This window comes from Octopus sinensis, linkage group LG6 (assembly GCF_006345805.1).
Source record: "Octopus sinensis linkage group LG6, ASM634580v1, whole genome shotgun sequence".
In the NCBI taxonomy this organism is placed as follows: Eukaryota; Metazoa; Mollusca; class Cephalopoda; order Octopoda; family Octopodidae; genus Octopus; species Octopus sinensis.
In genome coordinates, this window is record NC_043002.1 from 67,434,719 (window position 1) to 67,447,830 (window position 13,112).

Sequence of the window (13,112 nt, forward strand, 5' to 3'; positions counted from 1 at the left end):
GGGAAAGTGTCTTCTGCTATAGCCTCGGGCCGACCAAAGGATTGTGAGTGGATTGGGTAGACGGAAACTGAAAGAAGCCCGCCGTATATATAGTTATATAGATATGTACATGTTTGTGTATCTGTATTTATCCACCAACCATCACTTGACAACTGATGTTGGTGTGTTTATGTCCCCGTAACTTAGCGGTTCGGCAAAACAGACCTATAGAATAAGTACTTACAAAGAATAAGTCTCGGAGTCGATTTCTTCGACTAGAGGCGGTGCTCCAGCATTGCCGCAATCAAATGACTGAAACAGTTAGAATAAAAGAATATATATACACTATACATATATGTGGGGGGTATACATATATGCATATATATATATGAATGTGTATGTATGTGTATTGTGAGTTTATCTCGCCGAAGAAAGATGTTGTAGTTTGCCACTGGCAGTCCCTGAACATCTTATGAAGCTGGTGATTTTGTTTGGCTATTCGAGTTATATTTTTTAGCTCTTATTTCTAGCAATTGTAGGTGCTCTTTTGCACCCTTATATATATATATATATATATATATATATATACCGGAGTAAACACATAAATGTGAAACAAGGTGGAAAAAAGAGTACTCAAATACCAGTGGTAGAGTAATATGCTTTATTTAAGTAAAGTATATAATATAATTATATATATATATAATATATATATATATATATATATATATATATATATACTTTACTTAAATAAGCATATTACTCTACCACTGGTATTTGAGTACTCTTTTTCCACCTTGTTCACATTTATGTGTTTACTCCGGTATATATATATATATATATATATATATATATATATATATATATATATATAAGGGTGCAAAAGAGCACCTACAATTGCTAGAAATAAGAGCTAAAAATATAACTCGAATAGCCAAACAAAATCACCAGCTTCATAAGATGTTCAGGGACTGCCAGTGGCAAACTACAACATCTTTCTTCGGCGAGATAAACTCACAGAATGAAGTAGTTTGATAAAACTATATCACGGGATTTCGAAATTTAACCTCATGTTAAAGAGAAAAAAACCGTTGAATAGCGAGCGCTAAAATTCAAAACAGTTAAAGTGCATATAAAATATATATCCCATTATGTTTTCATTCACATATATATATATATATACATATATATATATATATAATATATATATATATATATATATATATATATATATAATATATATATATGTATGTATGTATGTATGTATGTATGTATGTATATGTATGTAAAATATTTGTTTATTTACGTATACATATATTCCCCGTAACTTCGCTGTTCGGCCATAGTGGTCGATAAAATAAGTACCAGATTTAATAAAAGCATAAGTCGAGCTGTTTGACCAAACCTTTCAAGGCAGTGCTGCCCCAGCATGGCCGCAGTCCGATAACTGAAACTAGTAAAAGATAAAAGACAAAACACACACATACACACACACACACACATGGCTGTGTGGTAAGAAGCTTGCTTCCCAACCACACGGTTCCAGGTTCCATCCTACTCCTTGCACCTTGGGCAAGTGTCTTCTACTGTAGCCTTGTGAGCGGATTTGATAGACAGAAACTTAAAGAAACCCGTCGTATACGAGGAGGTAGCCAAATGTAACCGGAAACGTTCTTTGTATGACAAGCCCGTGGTATTCCAGGCCTCCGCCACTAGAAGCCACTTGATGCAACCCTCAACCGATTGGCATCGTCAGCTGATGTCGTACTGTCATGTGGTGCGTCTTTGTTTTGTAATGTTTCTCAGCCATTCGTCGATTTTTGCGAAGGTTGAAACGAAGGAACAGTGTGCTTCCGTGAAATTCTGTTTTCTGCTAGGGAAAACGGAGGCCGAAGCAGTTGTCATGCTTCAAACAACTTACAAGGACGCTGCCATGAGAAAACACAAGTTTACGTGTGGTTTCCACGCTTTAGGAATGGTCACTATTCGCTTGAATACTAATCTCGTTCAGGGCGACCGTTGACCTCCCGATCGAATGAAAACATCATGAAAATTCATAAACAGATCTTGGAAGACTGTCGCCTAAGAGTTGACCAACTTGTTGAGCTGACTGGTATGCCTTGGAGCTCCTGCCAATGAATTTTGAGTGAGGAATTGCAAATGAAAAGAATTGCAGCAAAATTTGTGTCTCGATTGCTCACGGAAGATCAAAAGCAGTAACGACTGAATGTGTGTTGTGAACTGAAAGAACAGTTGAAAGTTGATCCGGGCCTTTTTGGGATCTTTTCGGTTTGAATGGCAGTTTTTTTTAATAATTTCCACGTAACTAAACACTTTTAAACTTCGTATACTGGTAGAATGTGTTTATAAAACATCTTTTTCTCTTGGCTTTATTGAGAAAATTCTATAGTTTGTAAGATATTTGTTGATTTTTTTCTTCAATTTCTGCAATTTCAACCAATCAGTGACGTCTATTGAGGTAAAAAAAACATTCTGTGCCGTATGAATATGTCCCTCGTTTAAGAAATAGATTGGGTTTATTTACATTTCTGAAGAAAAAAAGATACCCTTCCCCCCACCCCTAACCCTAACCCTAAAACGGATTGAAATGCAATAGATCGATACTAGGGTCATAATTATGGGTGACAATTTCATATGACACCGCTAGAAAAACGGCCGTTCAAACCTAAAAGATCCCCTTTTTTCGAAGATCATCACTGGTGACGAAAGCTGGTGCTACGGAATTTGCAGATGTGGAAGTGGTGAAGAAAAAAACCACAGGGTGGCTAAAAGGCATAGCTTCGTAAGAATTCTAAGACTGCTTTGAACAGTGGAAAACGCGCCTGAACTGATGCATTGCTTCAGATGGAGAACACTTTGAAGGCTATTAAAGTGTAAACATTTAAAACGAAGTGAATAAAATAATATTGCAAAATTCCGGTTTCTTTGGGGTACCTCCTCGTGTGTGTGTGTGTGTGTGTATATATATATATAATATATATATATATATGTATGTATGTATATGTATATATATATATATATGTGTGTGTGTGTGTCTGTCCACCATCACTGCTTGACAACCGGTGTTGGTGTGTTTACATTCCCGTAACATTAGCGGTTCGGCAAAAGAGACCAATAGAATAAGTACTAGGCTTAAATATAATAATAAGTCCTGGGGTTGATTTGTTCTTCCAAAAGCCTTCAAGGCGGTGCTCCAGCATGGCTGCAGTCAAATGACTGAAACAAATAAAGGAATAAAAGAATACGAATACATATATTTACGTATTTATGCATACATTTACACACGCACACACACACATATATATATATATATATATATATATATATATATATATATATATATATATAAACACACACATAAGAAAGACCGTTGTATTTTCTTTTGAATTTTCCAATTTTTTCAACCTCTTCTTACCCATTCTCTTCTGTTCATTTACATGAATTCTTCCCTTGAAAAATATACATTATTTCCTCGAATTTCACCGTTCCATGTTAAAATTTTTTTTGTTCTTTCTTGTTATTGTTGTTATTGTGTGTTTAGGGGGCGTATGATAGGGTGTGTTTTAACACTCATCTATCATCTACTAGCCCAATGCAGTGTGTGGTCTTGAGTTTTCTTAACTAGATCTCAGAATTGTTGGGATGTCTGTCTGTCTGTCTGTTTGTCCGTCCATTACACCTATCTGAAATATCACGACGTTTGTGTCAAAGACAGAAAATACTGAATAGTTTGTTGTTTTATTCGATTTTTCCCCCTCTTCCAGTCTAGCTGTTGGTGTACAGGAAAACTGAAAGTGAGACCCTGAGGGAACTTCAACGTGGCAGATGGACATGCTAGAAATACAAGTCAAATTTCCGTCAACTCACACCTTACATACATACACACGTGCACACATACATTCATGTGCGCAATGGATTTCTGCAGTTTCCCCATCACCAAATTTCATTCACAAGGCATTATTAGTTAATTCAAGACTATGGTAGAGTTCCCTTTCCCAAAATGTAGTTAAACTCCAATTTGAAATCTTATCGGGTCTGAGCCACTACCACTCCAATATTCGCTACTAAAGCAGTACCATTCTGTTTATTGATATCCATATCCAACCCAATAACACCCTCGTTCGTTGAGATGTATTTGGGGCAAGATTTTGTCGATGGATGCTCTTCCTGTCGCCAACACTTGTATTTTCAAGTAAAGTTACCTTCTCGGGTCATATCGACTCATAAGGACCTGTTTCCCCGATTTGATGGCGTATATTATCCCCACCTGGACGGGACGCTGGTCCGTCGCAGGTTCACTCACTTTTGCCAGTTGAGTAGACGGAAACAACGTGAAATGATGTGTTTTGCTCAAGAACACAACTAGTTTTCCTGTCCAGGAATTGAAACCACAATCTTATGATCATGAGTCTAACATAAGTTACATACCTCCACATATTTTCAAGTAAAGGATTTTTTTCTTATTCTACAGATTGTCAACAGTGGGGAGTGACCAGTTGTAATATCGAGAAATGTAAAAAAATCATCACCGTTTCGTTTCAGAGCCGACAAGTTGTGTCACATCAACATTCACACACATACAACGGATTTCTTATGGCCGCCATCGACCAAATTTTATCACATAGCATTGGGCAACTTGTGATTGTTAATAATTCATGAGATTTTAAATATTTCACTCTCTTGGAAAGAAAACACCAAATGCAGTAAAACTTAGACAAATTCTAGGCATTGTTGACGTTTGGGCAACATCATTGCATGCAAGTAATTATATCTGGCAGTTGTTAGCATTTTCTCAGACATACTTTAAAATTTGCCAATAATTTTCTTTTCTGCAGAATATTAATGTAGGCCTTATGGCAATAAGGGTTAGAATCACTGAAATTAAGCCAATGTGGTCAGATTGTTTCCTACTCCATTCTTCTTGGTATAATGCCAGTCGAAGGTTGATGTTCAAATGCTTCGAGTTTAAGTTTGTCTTTGGACATATTCAAAGATAGCTATCATTCAACTAGAAGCTGAAAACTTTTGGCTATCACGTCTTACTTAGGTTATAGAACTCTCTATATCAATGGATCTCAATCATTTTTTACCTTAGAGTATTATTTTGTTCCGGTGGACCCTCATAGCCATTCTGTTTTTAAAAATTAGTTTTCTGGATACAGGCCTCACCAAAGCAATGACTAGTGACCGAAACTTTTGGAAATATGCTGTGCTTGAGAAGACCTGGCAAGCCAAATGAGATCATAACCTCGTGGCCTAGTCCACTTATGCGTACCTTTCCTTCATTGGGCACTAAACTCTGCTTGCGAAAACTGTTGAGGCTAGTGAAATCGAAATCGAAATCAAATTCAATGACTGGCATCTGTGCAAGTGGAGTTCTAAGAGCACCATCTGGACGTGATCGTTGCCAGAGCGGCTAACTGGCTTCCGTGCCAGTGACACATAAAAGGCACCATTCGAGCGTGATCGTTACCAGTGTTGCCTTACTGGCACTTGTGCTGGTGGCATGTGAAAAAACATTCAAGCAAGGTCGTTGCCAATGCCACTGGACTGGCTCCTGTGCAGGTGGCACGTAAAAAACACCATTTGAGCGTGGCCGTTGCCAGTACCGCCTGACTGGCCCTCGTGCCGGTGGCATGTAAATGCACCCACTACACTCTCGGAGTGGTTGACGTTAGGAAGGGCATTCAGCTGTAGAAACTCTGCCAGATCAAGATTGGAGCCTGGTGCAGCCATCTGGTTCGCCAGTCCTCAGTCAAATCGTCCAACCCATGCTAGCCTGGAAAGCGGACGTTAAATGATGATGCTGATGTTATTCATACATTCACTTCCGTAGGATGAACTGTGTAAAATCTTAGAGACAGAAACCTCTTTCTTGCAATAAATTCATTAAAATCAAAATTTTTTCAGACCCTTAAAATATTACTGTGGATCCCTAATTTACTATTTTGCTGGCGTGGACCAACCAAAAATCATATGGACCCCAGTTGAGAAACACTGTTCCATATGGTAGCTCAACTTGCAAGAAATAGCAACCAAATCTAAAAATGTATTAAAAAATTAAAACTACATTAATACGACACACATATTAAATAAATAAAAAAAACTTTCAAAATAAAACAAACCTCACCCCAGCTCCCATATGAGAAGTTCAGCTTCTCAGAAGCTATAATGCACAAAAAGACTTTTTCCTGAATATGTGCTGTGGAAATTAGAGTGCATCTATGCCCATGTATCGTTTATGACATCAAATAAAGTATGTCCAAATAAAAACTTATGGTGGTCATTAAACTGCTCAGTTTGGACTGTCGTGGGTCTCGTAAAATAACAATGATTTCATACTCTACTGGTGACCAGGGCAGTATAACTTCCTCCTTCTTATACCCTACTAGACATCAATGGACCACAGTGGATTGTTTCAGAACTCAAGTATTTACAGAACAGACTCAGCTAATCATGACCTACAAAATCTCTGACAACCACAAACTGACTCGGAATCATTCATAGGTTGTTTTTCTCACTGTTTATGTAACAAAACGGGACCAAGATCGATTGTGATTTTGTATACCAAATGATATGGCAAAGCGAAATTTCATGAGCACATCTATAAAAATAACATTGTTTATTCAAGGGAAATGCATGTCCAGCCCAGTTAAGAGTAAAATTGATGCGTCGGGTGATGATATGCTTGAGAAGACCTGTTGAGTCAAGTAAAACTAAAATCGTAGCTGTGGCCAGTGCCCCGACTGGCTCCCGTACCGGTGGCATGTAAAAAGCACCATCTGAACATCGCCGATGCCAGTACCCTCTGACTGGTTCCCATGCCGATGGCACATAAAAACCACTATCCAAATGTGATCGATGCCAGACCCACCTGACTGGCTCCTGTGCTGGTGGCACATAAAAGCACACTCTACACTAGCAGAGTGGTTGGCATTAGTAAGGGCATCCAGCCGTAGAAACTTTGCCAGATCAGATTGGAGCCTGGTGCAGCCGCTGGCTTTCCAGACCTCAGTCAAACCGCCCAACCCATGCCAGCATGGAAAATGGACATTAAACGATGATGGTGATTAAATATAATGAAACAAACTTCATATTTCCTTAAATTCTTTATTTGCTATTTGGATACAGAAACAGAGAGGAGTATAAGCAACTTTTTTTGTTTTGTTTGTTCTGATATAAAATATCCATGCCGTGTCAAATAAAGCATTTTAACTTCAATTAGAATCCCACGTGGGTTAATAATTACGAGTATTCCTGTTAGGACGGCGACCCACTGCAAAAGAAAGACAAAAGAAGGTTCATTAATGGTAAGCTATAAAATAATCAACAAGATTTAATAATGCATTACACTGACATGTTAAACTGCTTCTATTTTTAACCCCCCTCAGACCTGGGCCCCTATGTAACTTTACCCTCTACCGGGGCTCCTGAGCACAAAAAAAAAAAATAGCTGCATCTACAGCTCAAGATTAATCTTGAACTGTAGATGCAGGCAAACTAACAGACAGAATCAGTAACATCTTTTTCTATGTGTGTTGTTCATTAATGCTTTACTTGGAATTTAACAGAAATGATGCTTAACTTATTCCTGCTATGGCAGGAATATGGCTTGATAAGGTTAATATAGAAACACTGAGATTCAAACCTGCTTCATGTTATCGGATTCTTTCACATCACGATAACACATGTTTTCGTCTACTAAATCCTCTCAGAAGACTTTTTTTGGTTGGACCGAGGCTATCGTAGAAGACACTTGCCAAAGATGCCAGGTAGTGGGATTGAACACAGACAAGATACCACAAAGCATTTTGTCTGGCTTGCTAACGATTCTGCAAGCTCATCACCTGTTGCTAATGGTCACCTGTTTTCAAGTAAGGTAATATTTCCCCACAGCCCAACATGGTTTCATGGAAAATTGGAAATAAAGGACACCATAATGCACATTTAGAACTATCACAAGATATCAAGACAAGGACACACTAACACACACATATGCATAAGTGTGTGTGTGTATATATATATGTGATGGACTTCTCTCAGTTTCCTGTTACCAAAGCTTTGATCAATCTGAGTCCAAAGGACATTTTTCCCAAGGTGCCACAGAGTGGGGCTCAACCCAAAATGTTCCCAAGCTTAGTTTGTTTAGAGCTTAACTTTAATGTACAAATAAAGGTGTTACTATAACTTTTAGAGGCTCAGTAACTGAGAGTTTACTGAACTGAATTCAACAGTCTAAACAATATTCAAAATTACCTTCATTACTACCATTAATCAATTCATGATTAAATAACAGCGTTATAATACTTTCCACAAATATTCAGACAAATATCTCAAACCAATATGTATGTAAAACAGACAAAAAAATAAAAGGAATTTCACTCACATTTAATTCCCCACTGGTCACGATCCCTCTGCTTCCAGTTATCGCGTTTTTCTCTATCAGTCCAGTTTCCAGAACGGTCATTTCTTCCACCCCATTTTGAATCTCCACGTTTATTCCATTGGTTGTTGTCTCGTTTATTCCAACGGCCAGATTGTTGATTGTTATCATAACCTAATAAGAAATTTCAATATTATTATCATTATTATTACACATAATTATAAAGAGAGTCCATTTTTATAATAAAGATAATGAAATTATTGTGTATGGTGTCCAGGTGCCATACAACTCATCAAAGGTGCATGTACAGTGCATAGAATTATGTACAAAAGCCAGAAAAGTGAACAGTGTATGAGTCATGATATACATGTGTGTGGTGGGGGTTACAGGTGTAGTGTTGGTGAATTTCAGGAAGCATGGAGGTTCCAGAAATTCAGAACATTAAATATCTCAGATTACAAGTAGCAAAATATCCAGGAAATATCACAGTCAGGAAAGAAAGCTTTCACAGAAGTGAATTAATAACCCAGGTTCAATTTAAGGTTTATAGTCATGTGCAACAACCATTTTGTAAATGGCATGTGTATGGAAGGGCTTGGCTGCCTCAATATATACACACATATACGTGTATTATAAATAAATACATACTTTGCACATATATATATTTGTCTAACCCAGACTAACATAGAGAAACAGACACAACACGATCAAATACACACACACACACATCTATCTTTTTTCTTTTTTGTGCCCACTTTTCTATGCTTGCATGGATCAGAGTTTATTGAAGCAAATTAGCAATGGCCAGATGCCATTCCTGTTGCCAACCCTTCCCTCCTTCCAAGCAAGGTAATATTTCCCATTGGCCAGACATGTTTCTGCAGAATATTGGAAATAAATGACATTCATTTACAATAACCACATAATGTCAGGACAAGGAGGAATATACACACACACATGACGGGTTTGCTTTAGTTTCTCTCTACAAAATCCAATCATAAGGCTATAGTGCAAGGAACTTGCCCGAGGTATTACACAATAGGACTGAACCCACAACCATGTAATTGAGAAGCAAACATCTTAACCACACAACTACACACTGCAAGGATGGAACCACACCTGCATGCATCTCATATACCATCATTTAACATCCGTTTTCCATGCTGGCATGGATTGGACAAATATATATGTATGTATATATATATATAGTAGAAGAAATAGCTATAACCCTTTGACTGCTATTTCTAAATTCGGTATGTGGTAAGGCAACTCGTTGCTAAACCCTTATTGCTTAGTATATATATATATATATATATATATATATATATATAAGCAAGCAAAATAGCCAAACTATGGTGTGGAGACATATTAAAGCAACTAAGAGACTTGATGTCCCTTAAACATTTTTTCTTTACACTTTATTAGATATAAAAGAAACTAAAAGAAAAAACCTGCTCACCAGACTTATAGTAGTTAAGACCAGGTTTATTTTCCAGTATACGCTCATTGTTTTCCACCAAATTGGCCACTTTCTCGGATAATTGCAGAGCCAAAGATTGCAGGCGACTTGGTTCTGTACGATGCATAACAACAGTTTGAGTTGGCTCGTCCAGGGACGCCTATTGAATTTAAGAAAAACAAAAATTTAATTTGATATTCCATAACAAACATATTTAAGAATTTAATATAACAAGCCTGATTTACATATAGCCTTTGTACTAGGAATTCAAAATAAGTCTGTTTCATAGCCAATTCTTGTAAAAGTCAATGGACTCAAGTTTTATATACTATACTACTTTACACTGTATTTGATGGCATGCAAACATTAGATGCACACCAATTTCAGCAGCATATTTTCAGGAAAAATAGTTTTTAGTGCATTAAAGCTCATGGGAGGTCCAACTTCATTTATAGGATCTGGAGTGATTTTTTGCCCCCATCCCCTTTGGGATGGAGGTGGGGGTCTTGTCTGCTATGGTGTATATTTCAAACAGGAAGCTAAACAAAATTTTCAGATACTAGACCACTTAACTGAATAATAATAAATGTAGAAAATACTGTATACTGTTAAAATTTATTGCCTCAAGAAGATCTGAATTCTCTGAACATAGCTGCATCCATACAAAGACAAAATATCAGAATGTACTGCAGCATTTGCATAAATATATAGCAAAACGCTTAATAAAGTAACATCAGATTAGCTACCTTAATATGTTGAGGTTAGCAGTAAATATTGATTCATTGCAGGTTCCATCAGCTAATTCACAACAACATAAAGAAAACATTATTATTTTAGATTATTGCCTCATTAAGGCGGCAAGCTGGCAGAATCGTTAGCACACCGGGTAAAACGTTTAGCGGTAGTATTTCGTCTGTCTTTATGTTCTGAGTTCAAATTCCGCCAAGGTCAACTTTACCTTTCATCCTTTTGGGGTCAATTAAATAAGTACCAGTTGCGTACTGGGAGTTAATCTAATTGACTAGTTCCCTCCCACCAAATTTCAGGCCTTGTGCCTATAGTAGAAAAGATTATTGCCTCGTTGTTAAGTATTAGGTTTTCAATTAATTGTGAAATACACATGCAAGCATAAATATTCTGAAGCTAAAATAAGAGGGTTAAAATACTGAATGCAAAATTAATGAAATATACCTAAATAAATATACATAAACTTTATAAAGTTTATGGTATACAGTGCTCAAGTGCACTACATACAACTCATCAGAAAAGAGTTAAAGGTGAGAAGGAAAGTAGCAATAAGTCAAGTAGAGACAGAAAGGATAGCCTAAAGTACAAAGTATACAGGGTAAAGCAAGATATGACAGAAAAGCAAATAGGAAAAGAGAAATAAAGAGGAAAAGCTCCATGTACACATCAAGAGTAGTGTTAATAATAAGTTTCAAGAAGCATGGAATCTTTGAAGGATGCATTACTCCATGCATCGACAATGCTGAACTTGGAAAAACGTGTCCAGAAGTTGTGGATGCTGTGCTGTTTTGATTTTATAAGTGTGTCCACGGGTTGCAGAAACATTAAATAATCAAATAGGGTAAAGTACCCCTTCGTTTACAAATGATCATGGGGTTGCATCTAGAAAATTCCCTTCTGAAGCACAAGTCCAGGCAAGGTTGTTTGTGGAAGACCAGCAGCCACCTATGTATATTGGGTCTCCCCTCTCCATGACACTAATGCAGTCCAATTGGAAGGCAAAGGCTGATAAAACTTGGCATCAGTGACATTGTAACTCATTTCTACAACTAAGTGAACTGGAGCAATGTAAAATAAAGTGTCTTACTCAAGAGCACAACACACAGCTTGGTCAGGGAATCGAACTCACAACCGCACAATTGTAAACCCAATGTTCTAACCACTGAGCTTTGTGCCTTCAAACAGATAAATATAGACTAACTACTGAGAGACTCTATTGAAAAACAAAAATATTTACCATAAGCTCTTCATTAAGGATCATCTTGCTGATGATAGAGTGGACAACAGGGGGAGTCAGTTGAAACATTTCACTGAGAGCATGCATACTGAGGGTGTCATAAACACTGCTGTAGGTGAACAAATAGGTGCGAAGACTCTCTTCTTGAATCTTTTGAGTAATAAGCTGGCGGACTTTATCAGCTTGTAAAAACAAATCCCAAACCTTAAAAAAATACAAAAAAATTCAATTTTAAAATAATGAAAAATGTTTTAAAAAATGCATAATTTAGTTCCACAAATGCTATAAACAGTGGCAAAAACAAAAAAAAACTCAATAAAAACTACAGGACAACATTATCCAATGTATCTTTTTTTTTCTGAAGACTTTAATGTGTAATTTGAGGTAACAGTTATTTCAAGCTCGTTATATGTACAGTTTTAGTGTTGGGGTGCAGTGTGGTGGTAAAAAAAAACAAAAAAAGTGAATATAATAATTGCCTTTAGTTTTAAACTATTGAAGCTGACCATCTGGAATGTTAGATTTTTCTTTTCTTCACAATAATGGAAATGGCATGTAAAAAGTACCATTCGAGTATGGTCAATGCCAATGCCCTTGACTGGTCCCATGCCAGTGGCACATAAAAAGAACCATTCGAGTATGGTAGTTGCCAGTGCTGCCTGACTGGTCCCGTGCCGGGGGGGGGGGGAATGTAAAAAGAACCATTCGAGCATGACCATTCCCAGTACTACTGCCTGACTGGACCTGTGCCAGTGGCACATAAAAAGCACCACTAAAGTGTGGTTGATGCCAGTACTGCCTGACTAGCCCTCGTGTTGGTGGTACATAAAAAGCACCCACTACACTCTTGGAGTGGTTGGCATTAAGAAGGGCATCAAGCTGTAAAAACCTTGCCAGATCAGATTGGAGCCTGGTACAGCCTTCTTGCTTGCCAGTCCTAAGTCAAACTGTCCAACCCATGCCAGGCTGGAAAGCAGACGTTAAACGACAACGATGATAATGATGAAAGATAGTTATACAAATAGCTGATGCAATATAATAAATATGACAAAACATTCCAAATTATTGAAATTAATAATACAATACAAATAATCAATTGTAATAAAACATCTGAATGATGATAGAGTAATCAATATCCAGGTTACTTTCGTCCTTTAGTGTTTAGACTGACCATATCCAGTCCAAATATTCTACCTGTTTTGGGTTTAAACTGGCCAGATCCAGCCTCTCAGACCTATTTACAATGCCATTCTAAATATGAGCAATCACATCATTGAAATCTCCAAAGC

General features: G+C 37.2%; 1 protein-coding gene across 1 annotated transcript in view; it reads right to left on the reverse strand.

Moving 5' to 3' along the window:
• Positions 1–7,087: 7,087 nt before the first annotated feature.
• Positions 7,088–13,112, reverse strand: part of LOC115213030 (eukaryotic translation initiation factor 3 subunit C) — a 41,442-nt gene continuing 35,417 nt past the window's right edge. Inside the window, exons 19-22 of the mRNA XM_029781935.2 lie at positions 11,824–12,027; positions 9,840–9,999; positions 8,384–8,554; positions 7,088–7,273 (exon numbers count right to left, since the gene is read on the reverse strand). Coding sequence (XP_029637795.1) covers positions 7,236–7,273; positions 8,384–8,554; positions 9,840–9,999; positions 11,824–12,027 — 573 coding nt within the window. The 3' untranslated portion in view covers positions 7,088–7,235. The remainder of the gene's footprint in view (positions 7,274–8,383; positions 8,555–9,839; positions 10,000–11,823; positions 12,028–13,112) is intronic.